General features: G+C 44.8%; 1 protein-coding gene across 1 annotated transcript; it reads right to left on the bottom strand.

Annotated features, from left to right (window-relative positions):
• Positions 1-6,111: 6,111 nt before the first annotated feature.
• LOC6547683 (splicing factor U2AF 50 kDa subunit) lies at positions 6,112-7,500 on the bottom strand. The gene has a single exon (XM_001976327.3). The coding sequence runs from the start codon at positions 7,440-7,442 to the stop codon at positions 6,120-6,122; it is 1,323 nt and encodes a 440-aa protein (XP_001976363.1). The 5' UTR covers positions 7,443-7,500; the 3' UTR covers positions 6,112-6,119.
• Between the last annotated feature and the right edge of the window lie 10,449 nt (positions 7,501-17,949).

The following is a 17,949-nucleotide window of genomic DNA, read 5'->3' as shown; positions in this document are numbered from 1 at the left end:
ACTCAATTTATGAATCGAGTCGGCGACTGCATCGCGTGTGGATCGCATTGCTCGCCTGTGGACGACATGTTAACAGTGCGCTCAGTGCGCAATGCGCATGCGCCGCCTCCGCGAGAGAGCATGTGGAAGCTATGTTAACATTTAATTCGATTCCCAAAGGAGTTTTTATGCGGACCAATAAGTTACTTGATCTTGTTACCCAAAGTTTGGGCCCTTTTTGCTGCCAAAACAGAACCAGTTTGGCCTGAAATAAGCAGGAATTGATTTATTTTACAGAAAAGTATTTTCTCTAAATGTTTATTCTCCACTTTGGCGTATTTTAATGTAATATTTCTATAAAAGTTAGTAAAAAGGGAATAAATATAATATAATAAAAAAAAATGTTTGCTTTATGAATATTTATGACTATTAATATGACTATTTTATCATCATTTACCATAAGATCATATTGCGATTACACTAGTTTAGCAAAAGATACCTTTACATATGCGACAAAATGACACACATTTCGGATGACTTCCACAAACAAACCAGACAGAATCAGAACTCTCGCTCTCGCAGTCCACAAAGTCCACAGGCCACATCGGAGCGTAACATAGGTTCTAAGAAACATCTCAGTGGAACGCAATTGGATGTTAGCAAAGTGAAATGGTGTATTACTGAACCAAAAGATTAACCAAATTCGGAAAGCCAATCAATGAATCAAAACCCTTGAAATCAAATATGTAAGTTGATAAATTTGATATAGTTCAACATATACTAACATAAAGTGAAACACTAATTCGGAGTAATGGCATCCACAAAAGGAAAAGTACGTCGCCTGTAACAGTTTTCGGAGTACCGCGCTGTTAACTCGAATTTTCTTATTGGAACTGACCTATGCCATTCTGAAGTGCCGAACTCAAGCTAATTTAAAGGGCTTTAAAAGATTTTGTTTAATTGCCGTGCAATCGATACAGCAAATTTCTGCACACATCCATTTAAGCATTAATAAAATTATATTGCCGGCTTAATTATTTTTGCATATTGGTGCTGCGAAAAATGGCTTAATACACATTTAAATAAAGTGCAGTGAACTTAATTACGTGTAAGTGGCCACATTTAAATTTAATCCTCCAGAGTTTTCATTTTTCCCATAACTACCCAACAAAAACGACCATGGCATTTCGCCCGAGCGCCAAACAAAAGATGAAAATCAGGTAACGAAAAAATTAAATGATAAAAACGAAACAAAAGCAGGGGAAAATTAAACCGAATGCAATGGCCACATCGGCCAGTCGCATCTGATGGGCATGGAGATCATGTTGTTTATCTTTCGATTTTAATCTCGCTGCCATCTGAGAAATGCGTTTGGCCCAAAGTGCCCCAAAACTTGGCCGAAATAAGACTCTCGACTGTCCTGCTCTGCTTGAAGAATGCAATCTGAATAAAGTGCGCAGGCAGAGGCCAGAAGACAAATGCGGCACCATTCAAGCTATTAAGGCATCGAATCACAATGCACAGGAATAGTTGGAAAAAATAACGTCAATTTTAATACCAATTAGGATACTTTTTCTGCCCTCGCCGCTTCATGCGAACGGAATGAATGAAGACCGCCGTGGAAAATGGGAAACTGCGAGTCCAAAGTGAAGTGGAGTGCCCAGTGCGTTGGAGCCTGGAGAGCGCGACAAACAAAGGAAAGGAAACCTGTTCACCTGGACGGCAGAAGGGCGGCAGGTACATATCACCAGCAAATCACCGGTAAGGCAGCTTCATTCCAACTAAATAAAAAAAGATTCATTCCAAACTAAATAAAGCAGGGCAACGACGGCCAAAGCAGAGAGCAGTTGAAAGATTAAAATCAGCAGCAACGCAAACAGCAGCAGAAGAAAATAATGCAAATTCAGATGAGTATCAGAAGTAGAAGTTGAATTGTGTGGACGTCGACAGCCGAAAAGGGGCGGCGGGAAAGGTCGGCAGGGGGCGGGGCACTGCAGCAGCAACCAAACAAACGGCAGGACAAACGCGCTGCCAGCGGAATGAAGATGACTCCCGGAGCAGCGGGCATTCATCGGTGGGCGGACCCCGAAGTTCACGGCATTCACAGCATTCACAGCATTACACGGCGAAAAAAAGCAGGGAAGTACACAAAACACGGACAAAGTCAGTCGCAGGCATCCTGAATAGACCCGCCCTGCCGAAGGTCAGTGAACCGGTATTCAGGTTTGTAATCTGCACTTACGCTTATAAGTTCACTCCACTATCAACGCGTTTCACAACTTGTCAGTCATCGGGGAAATGACAGGTACCCAGAAAATGGGGCTGGGGAAATTAAGGCGAAACATAAATGTTTATATTCGACAGGCATAATATTTGGACGTATATCGAACAGCGAGGAGGTTGACAAAAATGGGAGGAAAGTATTCAATCAGAAAAAGGGTTTTCATGTTTGAAAAGGTGGGCCGATTGCCAAGTAATAATTCATGCATTTCTTTCGCTCAGTGCACACAAAAGAAGGACAGCTGAACAACAAAATTAAGTCGGACATTTAGTTTGGATTATGTCGGGCCGAGTGAAGTGGCGGCCAGTCGAAAAAGTCGAGCATTTGGAGCAGCTTAAATTGTGTTTTTCCCATTGTCTCGCTGCCCTTATTGCTGCTCCACATCTGGTCGCTTCTTGGGGATTATGCCATTCTGCCTCACTTGGGGTCAAAGTTGACACGCATTTGCATGCGAGAGCAGCAGAAAAAGGAAGAAAACACGCCCTCTATGTAATTCACAAACAAACGATTTAAAAGGTTTGCGGCACAGTATCAAAGAAATACTCGAGAAGTAATGGTCACTGGGATGTCCTTTTGGGCCACGGCCAACTCGTTCTGCCCGCTCGGGATAATCTGCATTATGATTTCATTGCTGGCTCACCTGTTGACCTGTTACACACCTGAGCTTCTCAGGTTGCTTTAGTTTCGGTCTATCCGCTCGTCTGAGCCCCTTTTTGTTCAGGCCCGGCGCTTGATTTTATGACCCTCATTAGGTGCGCTCAGCTCGCAGGAAAACTCGGGAAAACCCACTCGGATGCCCGCCGCTTTTCCATTGTTTTTCCCTCGGCGCCGTAGGGTGTCCACAAATGGGTTCTTCGAACTCGCGTCTCGGATTCGGGACTCGGTTTTGGAATTGTGTAAGAGTTCAGAGAGACAAATGGCTCTTGAGCCGCGTAATAGATCAGCGGAATTATCTTGTTACATTGAATAGCCAGCTAATGGGCTAGTTTAATGGTGTTGGGGAACTAGTTCAATATAATCCTGCGGATGAGGTAGCAAGATTTATGCCCCTGAAACGAGGTAGCTCAGATGAATGGTTTTGCCCGAAATCGTCCTCTTTTCAAAACCGCCACCAATAAAACCCATAGAAATGGATAATAATGTCATTTTGCTACGAATATAATCACTTACTTGTTTATGAGTGTAGAACTGACCTGGCCCCAAGGTGCGGCCTTGACTCACCCTAAAGCAGCTTTTATATTTAGACCCCCAGGTGTATCTGGCTTTATGTTCTATATTCAGCAGTGGAACAGCTTACGCAAATAAAACCGAAACAATTTTCGCCAGGCCGGAAAAGAGGAAAGTCGGAAGCATTTAAAGACCGCTTTTCGGCATTTGCGCTCCTATTCCGCATTTATATTCGCCTGGCAAACAGTTCAAAGCGAAACAAAGCTCTCCAATGATGTCGTTTAATGAATTTTTATCTGCGAATGAGACGGGATGTGCCGGGGACTCCTAGAGGTCATAAAAAGGGTTCACAGACGATTTGCTCGAATTAATTGCGCTGCCATTAACGGAGCGGCGTGGAACTCTGGAACTCTGTAACTCTGGAGCGGGATCGGGATTCGGAATGGGTATGGGTATGGAAATGGCAGTGACAGGATGGCTGGGCGGGGAATATTATACAACCACCCAAAAACCCCGCCCCCGCCATCCAGTTTCAACCCCAGGTTGAAATTTCGGAGAAATTATTCTCGCTGGTAATTTGTTTTTAGCCTTTGTTGTCGACTTTGTAGGGGAAATTACAGATTCGCCTGAACTGCACAACAATATTTGTTTATTTGATTTTATTTGCGTGTTTTGTTCGCCGCTTTATTTCTTATTTTTAATTTTTTTTGGCTCCGGAAATGTGAGTTGAATTGCGGGTAAAGCAAACAAAGCAACAGGTTCTGTTTAATTGAATTCGGTCTTCTGCCCTTTGAGACCAGAAAAAAGCAGCCTCCTTTTTAAAAATTTCACAGATTAACTTCTGGCCCTTGATTTGCAGCAGCTTACTTCATTAAGTTCGCTTTGTCTCTGAACTTTTTGGTGTATCTTAGATAAATCCGTACAAATTAAACGTATGCGAGATGCCTATCGCGATCATTAGAAGAACAAATTTTTATGGATACCCCTATCTGCATACGCATCTGTATCTCAGTATCTTTGGCAAATTTATACTGCGCTCGGCCACCTAAACTATCATTAGTGAAACACACGTCCTGCAGATCAAACTAATTAAGTTGGATAACTCGCTGGGACACAAATCAAGTGATGGATGCGATAAGTGAAGCAACCAGCTTCTGATTCTCTTCTGGCCACCGAATGGAAGAATCAACGGAGGTGAATTGGGTAACAGAGTCGTTTAACAATCGACTTTGGAGGAAGGCGTTGCTCTGGCAGGAGCCCGAGCCCAATGATTATCTACTACATCATATTCAAATGAAATGATGAGAATGCAATTAAAAATGCATAGAAGCCGCCGGGACGAAGGGCTTGGGGTCGGGTTCACTCAACTGTGGCTTTGATTGCTCAATTTCGATTACCTAACATCCAGGCCCTAACCTCGGACACCATCGAGGGGGGGGAGAAGTTGCTGGACGAGATTAGAAGTCAATCCAGTTAATCCCCAAAGCGCAGCTGCCAGCTCATAAAAATCAACGAAGGAAAAACTACACAATCAAAGAAACCCTTTTGAGTTGCTTCCTCTGCCCTAACCGCCTTCAAAGTCTGGAATTTTTATTGTATCCGCATCTTTATGGGCGTTTATTAATTACCCATCGAGGCATTGATTTTCATGGGACAGCAGCGGCTTCGAAAGAAGTCTCTTGGTCTCTTAGTTTTTGGTGCCCCGGGAATGAAAGGCTCGCCTTCAGATCGCCGTCAGCTCCTCCGGTGAATGACAAAAGTCCAAGGCGTTGGATTAATTTGTGGCCACGGTCCAGGTCCACTCAAGTGCTCAGCTCTTCCCATCCTTCCTGCCACAATCTCCTCCAGACCGATAAAGCGTTTAGCTGTGGTCGTCGTTGCCACTGATAAATCGCTCAGTCTGGAGATGGGCTTTCAACGCTCTTAGCACTGCACTGTGAGAAACGGGCTGTTACTCCTGGCCCGGAGGTAAGATTGTGAGGTAAAGATCTGGTAACATATTTTTCAAATACCTTTCATTTCCGACCTGCTAAACTTGTTTCTTTCCGTGTGCCAGCCATTTCATTACGCGTACGAGTATTGATGATCGGCTGTCGACCAAATGACCAACCTTTGAGATAAGAAAAGAGCCCAAGACCCTCGAAATGTGAAACCTGAGAAAATGCAACCGTGCGGCGAGATAAGCAGCCGAAGAAGCTTCTCCATTGAAAAGGCATCAAGGCATACCTGGGCTTCGTAATAAGCGGATGGTAGGTGTGAATATGCCGAGAAATGCCGGCGATAAAGCGTAGAGTTTAAAATTTTAATTAAGCAAGAGCTTTGCCGGCTCCTCCAGGGGAACTGAAAAAAAGGAGCAGCGGAGCAGCGGGGGAGCTGCTGCAGGAGGTGTCGGATTTTGAGCAGCTTAAGGATTTCAGCTTAAGTCGGTCTGCCTAATTGAATCCCTGGGGGCGCGGAGGGGCGTGTCCCCACATTCCGGCCCAGATAACTCAAGCGATTCCGTCGGCGTTAAGCAGATGATATCACAACAACGAGAGTCGAGATCTGGGTATTAACTTGCTCCTAGCTCGTGACCTTGGCCACTCCAGCTCAGCGATGCAAGCTGTCAAGATGGACTGACTAAGTATGGGCTTTTAAATACATGTTCACTTTAATACATTGAGATACGCATGTATGGTTTATTGTTTAGCTATTACTGGAGATCATCCAGCAGATACTTTTCGGGATCGTAGAACGAGGTCATCACGATGCGCCCGCTGAACTTGCGTCCGCTCAACGCCTTCAGCGCCCTCTGGGAATCCTCCACGGACTCGAACTGGACGAAGACCTTGCCACAGCCCCGCTTCGGAGCCTGGCCAATGGGACGTGGGATCTTGATGCTTCGAACCTCGCCGTACTTGGCGCACTCCTGCTCGATGTCCGTGCGAATGTCCTCGAACTCCTCGTTGTCCAGCAGCTCCTCCGGCAGAACCATGTTCAGCAGGCAGATGATCTCGGTAGGGGAACCAGGGTCTAGTAGCGTGGATATTCCCGGCACCTGAACTAAGGGCTGTTGTCCGGAGACTGCGTGCTTGCCGCCTGGAATGGACCGCTGGACAACCAGCCGGCGATTCCCCAACTGCATGCCGTGCAAGCCAGCTATGGCGTGATCAGTGACCGTAGGATCGAAGTACTCGAAGAAGGCGAATCCCTTGCTCAGGCATGTGTTGGTATCCTTCACCAGATTGAGTCTCTTCAGTTCCCCGAACGACTGCAGCAGATCCCTGATCTGGTCCTGGCCCAGGCAGGTGGGCAAGCCACCTACGAAGATCTTATTGGGCGAATCGGGCACTATGGAGGACAAAGGAATGGTAGCCAGCGGAGGATGGGTGACGGTGTTGTCCGGCAGCCTAAATGACCTGTAGCTCTCCATGGCGGAGACCCGTATCGAGGGCACTGGCTGATAGTCGTGTGGCCTTCGTATCTTCAGGACCTGTCCGCGGAAGAGAATCCCATCGAAGTTCAAGGCCTGGGTGGCCTCGTCCATGGAGCGAAATTCCAGGAAGGCGAAGTTCTTCTCCAGATTCGTTTGGCAGGTCAGCACAGCCTTGCCATCCATATACTGTGCACCAGCGAGTCCCAGTGCCAAGAGCTGCTGATTGAAGAACTTCATCATTTCCTCCTCCGTAACTCCGAATGGTATGTTTCCCACATACAGACGGCGTGCTTGTCGCGTAATCATCGCAATCGCGGCCGATTCCCCCGTGGGCATGGCGTCCGGGACAATCCGCGAGGCAATCTGCCCGCTGGCCTGCATGGCCTTGTACTGCAGCGGAGTCAGTTGGCCATATCCCTCCGGTGGAACGTCCCAGGATGTGGGCGCCCGGCCCAGACGTCGCTGCAGTCGCGGCTTGTCTGAGAAGATTGTATCCGAACGGGTGGGTCGGGATCGAGAACTGGGTCGCGAACGGGAACGGGAACGGGAGCGCGGAGCATTCCGAGAACGTTCCCTAACCGGCTGCCGCAGACGATTCATGCTTTTCCACTACAGTCCTTGAGAACCAGGCCTTTTGGGAAAGAAAACTGCTTGACACACTGGCTTCTCTGATTAAAAAGTTCAGGGTGACAATTGAAGGAATCGATAACAGGCAATGTGACCGCAGCAAACAAAGGTAATGTAACGTAGACCAAGTTTAAAATTCTCTACAGTGCAGCCAGTTTGCTCATTTAGCATTCACATCTATCATTAAAGTATTCGATGCCCACGGCGAGCTGAGCAAAAACAATTAAGTCGTTTATCATACATCATCCGCATAGTTTTTAGCTTTCCATGTGACTCGTTATATCTTTCAACATAAAAACGTATCTACATACGTATCTGCGGGTGCATTTCCAGCGAATAATCATAATCATCATAATTTCCGTTAATATCGCCAATCAATTATAATTAATTGGCAACGGCTCGCCCGCAGGCCGAAAAAGTAGAGAAGAGGCAATTTGTTAGGGCAGCTTTTTGGGTTCGTTTGCAGAGCTGCGTGTGTCTCCATCGCGATGTGTGGTCCTCCGAGCCCCTCTTCCCTCGGGGGTTCTTGCCAGGGAGGAGTGGGGGAACCCATCCTCACCACATTCCTTGGAAACGCGACAACGACTTCATTTGCAGCTGAGGGGCGGCTCAATTAATTCAGAAAGGCGACACAATAAAACTGTCAACTCGGAACGGACAAAAGAGGGATTTCAAACCTTTCTATTCACGGATTGTATGCAAGCAGGATACACACAACGAAGTTTTTGAATATAAGTACAAAATATTAAAAAATCTGCTTCAGCAAAGCGCTTGACTTTTCCCTCAGTGGAGTGGAGTGGACTCCCTTCTGGCCATCACCACTCCACGCTGAACCCCTATAAACAACTTTGTCGGACCCAGAACCAAGTGATAATTTATGTCCCGATCCCCGATCCTCGATCATCGACTGCACCACACGATCGGAGATCCTTGTGGAGGCTCTCAGGTATCATTCCCCATCAGCTAGGATAATGGGCTAGTGTCTACTGTTTAATGGCTATTTGATGGCCCGGCGATCGCGCACAGATAAAGAGATACAGTCCCAGTCATGATTCAATGCCAATTTGACACTTGTGTGTAGGTGGGAGACGACGGCGGGGTGCATACTAAAATGCAATCTCTGTCCGGCATTAAGCCTAAATTAAATATATTTCATCCAGTGTCCGAAAACCAATTAATTCTTTGTCCGGCCGCTTGGGTTTGTTGCTGCTGCCAAGGCTCCAATGGCACCAATGGCTCCACTGGCCAGAACCTGTCCACAAGTCTGACAAACGCAATTAATTTGTCCATTTAAATTCAGGCAACGTCCCCCGCCCGCCGATTTCCCGACATATCCCCACATTGATGTCCATCGATAATGGCGATTGGTGTCCAGATGAGGATGACGAAAGTCCCCCCGTTTTTTTCGAACACCGACTTCGATTTTGGCCTTTTATTCGAACAATAACGATGGCGATAAATTAATTTTTTCCTTGGCACACAAACAACTTAATAAAAATTCATAACATATTCCGCCACGTCTGAGTTTTGGCCACATGCACGAAATGGAAATCAGTCAAGAGGCCAAAACCCACAACCATATTCGAGTCGTTCTGGTCGAAAGAGAATTTTTGGTTGGGTTGCGTGGGAATTCATTCCAGAAAACTAAGTCGATAAAAGTGTTAAAAATCATTATTAGTTGCAGCTGCTACATGAATTTAAATTCTATTATAGCAAATTATATTATGCAGCTTTATTTAAATTCGTTAATTCCTTGAGGTTTAAGCATTCCTGATTTTCCATTCAGAAATGATTTGGATGAATTAAATTCCATTATAAATTAGATAGCAAATCCGTTCATTTTAGTCAGGCTTATTCCACGTTCCCATTCGTCACCATTTCCATTTAAATATTTCATCAAAAAATAATAAGAGCGAATTGTGTTTTTTTAATTAAGCTCCCGTAAAAATTCCTGTTTGGTTAGTTGCCAGATGTCGAGGAGCCGTTTAAATTTGAGTATTTATTTTGGAAAATGTCCACATACATTTGTTACCAATAGTTTGTTTTGCATGCGGCTATACATATTTTTTCTGGATTGTTTGTGTGACTTTCAAATAAAACACTGGCATATTAACGAGAAAAGAAGACCTCACATGCCGAAAGAGTTTGTTGTGATGGATATATTGATATTGATTCACATGGAGGCCAAAGGCGAATTTGTGAATTGGGGCGGAGTCCTCACTGGCGGTCAAAACGCTTTCCACGAATTTGGGACCCAAATAAAAAAAGAGGACAAATAATTTTATAATGAACTTTGGGTTTGGGCCGATTTCATTGATGGCTGATGGGTTCGTTACGTTTGATTTCGATTTGGATTTCGATTTGGATTTCGGCGGCAGCAATTGATTTGTGGCCTTAAGCGTGTGAACGTGATTTTATTAACAAATATTTTCCATGTTGTGTTAGTTTTAGTAAATTAAATAAACCATGCAATGGCAGAAAGCAAAAAGTTCTCTGTCCGAATTCGGTACGGTTTTGTCAACAAGAATATTTCAATTTATTTTCTGATGAATCAACAGAAAATAAAAAGCCATCACGAAATATAAAGCAAAATAATAAAAGCACAAATAAAACAATTTTGCATGCAGCTTTTGCCCTTTGCCCAGAGTGTTGCTGTTGCTGTCTCTTTCGGTTCTTCTGTTATTCCCCCTCTCGCTCCCACCATAAATATCTCTCGAGTGCATCCGCAACTACTTCAGATTACAGATTTCAGCATAACAATTTGTTTTTTCCCTCATGCTTTTACATTTTTTGCTTTTTTTATAGTTTTATGCAATTTCTCGACAATTTGTCGGAGCCTTCTCGTGCCACCGCTTCATTCTTCGGTTTTCGGGTGAGGAATTTGCATCATAAATTGTCAGAAATGTCATAAAAACGAAATATATTTGTACATACTGCTGTACTACATTCCGGTCGCTCTTTGTTTTTGCCATCATCCCAGGAGCAGCAGAGGAAGGGCTTCTTGTGGGAGGACATTGACATTCAGCTGGTTCTTCGTAATTCCATTTCACTTCACATCAGGGAGCTGCTCCCATATTTTTTTCGGGGCTTCAGTTGACTTAAGCCCGAAGGAACCGCACTCCCCCCACCCTTTCTTCGATTTCGAGCCAGAAAGGGAATTCCAAATGATATTCTGGCCGAAATTATCTGCTTGGAGTTGGCAAAGGGCAGGGTAATGCAGTTAGCTGAAATGCAATCACCTCGGATGGAGGCAGCTTCGAGAAAAGTGAGCTTATCTGCGATTCTGCTTGTTTAATCGGTTAGGTTAGCAGTACCTAAATCTAAATTCAATCGCTCTTCCTGAAAATCACTAATCAGAAACCCAATGAACTAGCCGGTTTCGCTTTAAACGCAGTCGAGAAACTTCAAAAAAAAAAAAGCTTAGATGCCCGCATTTACTTATGGTTGTTCAAGATTTAATGGGTATGTTTTATAAACTATCCGACTTTTAATGGCAAGTGCTCCAGTCGACGCTCGCTTTTCCGATTTTCCTTTGTTTCAACCCCTGCGACAAGCCACAAACGCCATTAAATGGGGTCTTTATCCCCTATCCCCAACTCGCAACTTTCCCCCGCGTTGCACTTACACAATTTATAACTCCCCTTTCGGAATTTAACCCTTGAACGCCGCTCCGCTGAAATTGATTTCTATGCAATTGTTGTTTCGCTCGAAGACTTTGAAGGAATTTATGTTTATGTTTATGTTTTTCCCTTGGCCATTCTGGCCGACATCGTTATAATTCAATATCCAGATTCCTTTCCCCCATCGAGGGCAGAACTCCCCCAATCGCTTTCCTTTGTGCCGCACAATGCGCTAAAATCAATTGAGAATTTATGCACTTTGGCTGGGTAATTTATTTTATGAATGTTTAATAATCTGTGCATTGAGTAAATTTATGACAATCGCATGTTAATTGCCTGCCTGGCGCCGATATGTCAGTCAGTCAACCAGGGAAAGGGTCGCCCACTGTGTTTACATTCAATTTCATAAGTGCTAGTCCTCCAGGGCAGATCCTTGGTGGTGTGCTCCACTGGCCAGTGGACTCTGTTGACTCTGGCAGCCCCAATCCCTCGAAACCCCTGCGAGCACAGTACTAGAACACCCTGCCTAGGAAAATCGATTTGGTGAGTGGGAAAACTATACGGAAATCAACGCCCATTTGTGGCCAACCCCGCTCAAGTTCTTGCCTAAACAGAATAGTTTTATTTCTGATATAGACACTTATCTTCGGCACCAAGGCCAGTACAAGTTGTACAGTTAAATTCCTTAGACAATTTCGGCCAAGAAAGGAAATTGGCTTAATAGTCACAGCATAATTTACCCTTTCTGTCTTGCTGAAGAGCTGAAATTCCTGGAGAAGAAAGTCCAGTGCACTCGTTTTGTTATTTACCTAGCAACTTGACCTGCTCTTATCAAATGGCAGCTGGAACTCCACTGACTGGTTGTTGCCCCACTTGGAGCTCGTAAATCGCCAGAACTACTGGTGGTAACCATCTCGTGCCCTCCATCATCATCATGCTCAACGTGGAACCCAGAGCGACACTTGTTTGTCCAAGCGCCGTCGCGTGGCAACCTCTGACCTTCGTCCTCGGACCCCGACCTCTGTCCCCTGTCCATTGGAGTTCCGGGTCTCCTCGCATCTCTTGGCCTGGCCAAATTTGCGGCAGTGCCAGTGGAGAGACCAGAGGAAACTTTGAAGAGGCGAGCATGATTTATGGAAGCTCTGCACATCATAAGCGAATGCGTTTATCATTTTTTACACTCGAAGCCAAAGTGAAGCTGCAGCTTGGCCAAAATCTTGAAGCTGGCGACGTTGACAAATGGCAAAAAACCGGCAAAAATGGCAAATCCTGGGCCCCCGAAGCCTTGAAGTCCGTCCGTACGTCCGTTGGTCCACCAAAAAGCTGCGGGACTGCTCTTAATTTGATGCCCAGTTTTGGTGCGGCACGCGCATCCGGATTCCGGACAGGATGATTCCATGATGCTCCCCTCGTGGCATCATTAAACATGCAATAGATACCTCCGCTGCTCCAAACTTTGTTTCTGTTTCTTTTAAAGCATTTGGCCAGTCAGTGTCGCATAAATTATTCTGTTAACAAGTTGTGTCAACATCATCATTAACAACAACCACGACAACTACACTGCGGCTCAGGCACATCTCATTGTCGGTCCCAGTCTGAAGTCTGAAATGCGAGCTGACTAGGTCCGCAGCCAGTGAAACTTTTTCTTATTTTCCTCCTCTATTGGCTAATGGAAAACATGTGTTGCCGCAAAAAGTTGGACATGCGAGTCGGCCGGGAGATCCCACGCCAGAACGGAGTCATTTGCAATGGAAATCGACGGACTGAAGGTGACATTTTATGCCTCCAACGCTGGCCAAGAAGATGCAGCATCAAACTGGTTGGGATGAAACCTAAGTGGTAAACGGAGATATTCATCACTCCACTGTATTGGAACAGTCTTCCTCAAATAATTCCTAGATTGTTCAGGCAACTGGTCTTCTGCCTACTTCGTATAAAACTCTTTCTGTTCAGTCAGACCTTCCTGTTCTCGCCTTACCTAATTACAATTCGCAAGTTCCTAGAAGCTGAAAAGCATTTATGTGCCATTCTGCAGGCTTTTATGGTTCCACTCGACACTTGACCATTCCACGCACAGCCAGGCGAACTTCCTCCCACCGGCCAGCGATTATCGCAGCCCAGGGATGTCAACGAACCGAGGAACTCCATGGGTTCATTTTGGCCATTTGCGGATGGTTGAGCCGTGGTAGGCCTCCATGTCGGCAATTATCGGCAATCGCAGAGGAAGCGATCCCAAGAAACATAAGTCAAAACTGGCGACTTCTGCGGTAATTGCAACAAAGTGGAAAACAAAGGAAAGGCGCCTAAGCAGCCTGCGCATTGGCGATTACCTTTTACGATTAGAGCGAAAAGTGTCAGGCGCTTTTCCGAGCGCGGAGTTGGTGAGGGGAAATGTGCAATATGAATCATATTTTCCGATCGGGAAGCCCGCTTCCTGGTCAGCAAACTACTCGCTGCCCGGAGAGCCAATGGCTAATTGGATTTCCCGAATGGATTTCGCAGCCGACTACCAGGATTGGGCCATGCTCTAAACAATAATTGTGTGGCAGCGGCGGCGGCGTGGAGATTCTGCTGGCCATTGTCAAAGGGTCCACTACTCTGGGCCGGCTTTGTTACCCTCGGACACTGGGACAACACTCTACACTCTGGCACAAAGTGAAATTGTGCGTAAAATTCGTTGGTCACGTTTCCACGTCTGTTGACAATTGTTTTTCCGTTCCGTTGTTGTGTTTTCTGCCATTAAACGCGTGCACATGCTGCCCCATCCCCGAACCCATACCCATTCACATACCCGTACCCATTCCCATTCCCACTCCCTGCGCAGTTTTTATCCATCCTTAGATGACTGCAGTTCGTGTCATTTCCATTGTGTGGTCCCAGCACTCAGAGAAAATATTAAATGCCCATGTCAGAAAATAGAAAACCCAAAAAGGTGAGTAGCACTTTGAATACCTACCAGTTGGTAATGTTTAATTGACAGTGGAACGAGTTACATTTTTTTGGAAGCACTATTTTTCTAAGTGCACTTCGCTGCGGCAACTGCAGCTAATCTTTTGTTTAGATGTTACATGGCTCAAAGGAAGGCAGCCGGGAGCAGGAAAATGGAACAGGAAGAGGTCCGGCACCCGCTGAGGCCTCAAATTAGGCACAAATTTCACTGGCCGAGTGTCAATTCTGATATCTGGGGACGCACTTGGCCAAATTGCATTGGCGACAGGGAACAGACAGGATGCAAAAAGTTGCAATGATACGGGACCATGACGGAGATTCGGGGAGGAACTAGAGACACACCTTCATTACGGATAAGGGCATCGAAATCATTAGCCACAATGGCAAACTAGGGGAATTGGGAATAAAAACTATTTTTAGCTGCATCCGGAACTTCAAAGGTCTTTGAAGAACTACCAAATATACATATTTACTTTAAGGATCTCGTATTTCAGCTCCCGTAAAATAAATTTGAATCAAACAAACGAAACCTGAGTGGAACGCCGGTTGGCAAGTTCTGGGGTCACAAGAGGTCAACTGAAGAGGGCTTAAAGGCGGAGTTAAACGTAAAAACAACAGGAAACCGAACAGCACTCAAAGAAATCCTGCAACACTGACCAAAACCTGAGGAGCAATAAGCAAACTCGAAGTGAGCTAAAGGTTCGGGTCGGCGGAGTGAAGTGGCTTATAAAGGATTGCATTGCCAGGAAGCAAGGTTTATTGTGCCACACCGCAGCAGCAGAAGCAACCACAGCACACACTCTCACACACACTCACACCAACTCAACAAAAAACCCAAGCCGAATAAGCCACACGTAAAGCACACACCCTGTCACTTCCTGGCCCGCCCCTCACCGCCCTTTTCCCACCTTACATACTTCCCGACTTTTGGTGTTTGTTATGACCCACCGAGATCTTTGCTCAGAGCTGGTTATTACATATTTTATAGGCTAACAAATACATTTTTTTAATATTTTAAAATTATTATTTTTTAATATTAATTTTAAAGGGGAAGTCATAGCAATGAATGTTACGCATTATTTTATGAACTTTTGAATACTTTTATATACTAAACATAAAACTATACTTAAGCGATTTAATTTAAAGCAGTATATTAATGACTGATAAATAACTAGCTTTTAATTAAGCTACAGTGGGCATCACTGTTAACGAAATGATAAATGAGAGTCATGATGCAGTGGGAGAGGGATAAACCATGAACAGTCGCGTGAAATGCAAAAATTATTGCAAAATGTTTTTATGACGACTGAAAAATTCGTTGGCTCTGCCAGGACACCACCTCCAACCATCCAGCAGCTCCTTGAATACTTCACCCTTTCCACTGTTCCTTTTTTCAGTGCATTTTTTCTGAATCAGGCATTTTTATTCGATATTTTGACGCATTTGTGATGTGCGGATGTTTGAGTGTGGACTGCGATGTCCTTCTGAGGCTGCAGCTGTGCGCCGATTTTAAGCCTTTGGGCATTTTATTTGTTTTGCCTTAAATGACAGCAACCAGTGGAAGTGAAAAGGCAGAAATCGGTAGTAAAAGTCAGTGGGAACAACGAATTCCCCATGCTCTCCACATTTCAATATTTTAAAAGCATGAATTCAAATGATTTATATAATAAAAAGGAAAAGGGATATATTTAACAGAATATTTTTGATTTTTTATACTAAGCATAAATATTGAACATGGTTTAGAATTTCCCTGAGGAGGCACACCATTTGGAAGACTCTTGGTGTCGGAAACTGAAGCCCAAACCACTTAAAAAAAACTTTGTTTCACTTGGGAGAGTACAAAAAACCCATACCCCCAGCAGGTTTGTACATATGTATATAGTGTCCTTGACAGCCGCAGACTTTGCTCAAGGAATGTGGTCTGGACAGTGACACCCACACACAGAAGGACTCCGGAGCCAACAAACAATTCCCCCACAAGCAAAATATTTGTATTTAATAAAGGCAGGACAGAGTTCAGAGTTGAGAGTCGGCGGGCCTGACTTTGCATACAACTTGCGAAATTTAATGCAGCCTGAGGAGTCCAGGACTCCAGGACTCCGGAAAAATAAAATAAAGCAAAACAAAACGGACAGAAGTGCGGGCGATGCCCAAGCGTAAAAACACAATAAAATTAAATTCGAACATGAAAAGCCTATTTAAAATGCTGACATACGAAATGCGAATGAACCGACACTTGAGGGCGCCACTGTGCCAACGGCTGCGTGGCCGGAAAATGAACAGTGAACAGTGGGGAATGAACGGGGAAATGTCGGTGGGGAAAAGCGGGGATAAGGGTCTTGGGCGGCATTACCATAAAAATGGAAACAAAAGGCGCAAGCACAACAAGATCCACTTGACTCCATCCTGCCCCACGAAAATTCCCCACCGAGAATGCGAAAATATGAAAATTGAGTGAGAATATGTAAATGTAATGAAATATTGTTTTTACTGAGGGAAAGTGCCTCAGTCGAAGGACTTCGCACATGACAAGGACCTCGGCTCAATCCTGAGCCCCTTCATTTTGGCCAAAAATTTATGCGTAACAAGTCGCTGCTCCATTTATCATTTCACTCCGTGATTTACACTCTCGCTTTTGCTTTGTCTCGCCCGGCAGGCGCGCTCCTCTTGGCCAAAATAAAGGAGAGGGTCCTGACGGACTAGCTGGCTGAATGAGTGAGTGAGTGACTATCTGTCTGGTATTGCAGCCCGTTGCGTCGGTTGGGGGCTGTTATTTAAATTATGAAAATTATTCAAACCGCAAATGGAATCATCATCATCTGTTAAGGCACCGAAAACAGAGCGAAGTCCCTGCCTCGAGGAGTGCGAGGTTTCTCAATCAGACCGAAAAGATAATCCGCAAATGGCAATCAAAACGAAGAGGCCACTTTATATAAAAAATGTGAACAGATTTCGGTTTATTTCGTTTGTGGCCCAGTGAGATGGTCCTAGCCCATCAGAGATCCTTCGCAAATTGATTTAGTAATCACGTCAGCAGAGCTTCTCCTGCAACTTAGGCCACACCATTGAGTTGCAGATGCAATTGTGAAGACATGTTTACCTTTTCTTGGGATTATCTTAATTTCTTTCAAATTGCCAGTGACAGCTGCAAGATGCGTTTGCTGCATCGCTACGAGCAATTAATTATCCAAGGCAGCAATTCACAAATAACCAGGAGATAGTCAGTCCCAGCCACATTTTCGACTGTCACAATGCACAATTTGTGGCAATTTAGGGGAGAGGCGCTCAAATAAATTAAATGAATGTTAACCCCAATACGAAACGTCATTAATAAAACCCAGAGCTGACCAATCCAAAATCAGACGTAAGCGATGTTTGCGCAAAATGACATTTGACCAAAATGTTTGCCACAAACTCTGGCATACACGAGTATACAAATGAAAAATGTCGGAATTATTTTGTTTGTCAGGTCACCGGTTAGATAGGTAAACCCAACTCAGCTAAACTGGACGGACTGCATAGATGGATGTGCAGATACTTACGTCTAATGAGTTAATTCAATTAAGAAGCCAAGCTGCAGCAGACATGATGGGAAGTATGGGCCATGCGACTTGCAATTTGACAGTTTTCAATTAGTCAAAGTGTCATTGGGTCATGAAAAGTCACTGAGGTCAGTCTCCGTCCGGATTTCCCAACTTGCCGACCTCTTCTACCTGTCTGCCTGCCTGCCAGAGTCGTACTTAACCTACCTACTTTTCCGCCGCTCTAGATGCAGCAGCCGATAAACGACTCGAATTAGAAGTGCCCTTTGGGAAAATTTGAGAGCAAAATGAAGTGCAAGTGTTTTCAATTGCAAGACCCGAATGAATTACTTTTCGGTCTTTTCGACCGATAATTTAAAGCGATCAGTG

This window comes from Drosophila erecta, unplaced genomic scaffold (genome assembly GCF_003286155.1).
Source record: "Drosophila erecta strain 14021-0224.00,06,07 unplaced genomic scaffold, DereRS2 tig00000092-arrow-pilon, whole genome shotgun sequence".
Taxonomy (NCBI): domain Eukaryota; kingdom Metazoa; phylum Arthropoda; class Insecta; order Diptera; family Drosophilidae; genus Drosophila; species Drosophila erecta.
Note: the sequence above shows the minus strand (reverse complement) of the source record. Positions and strands in the feature narration are given on the sequence as shown.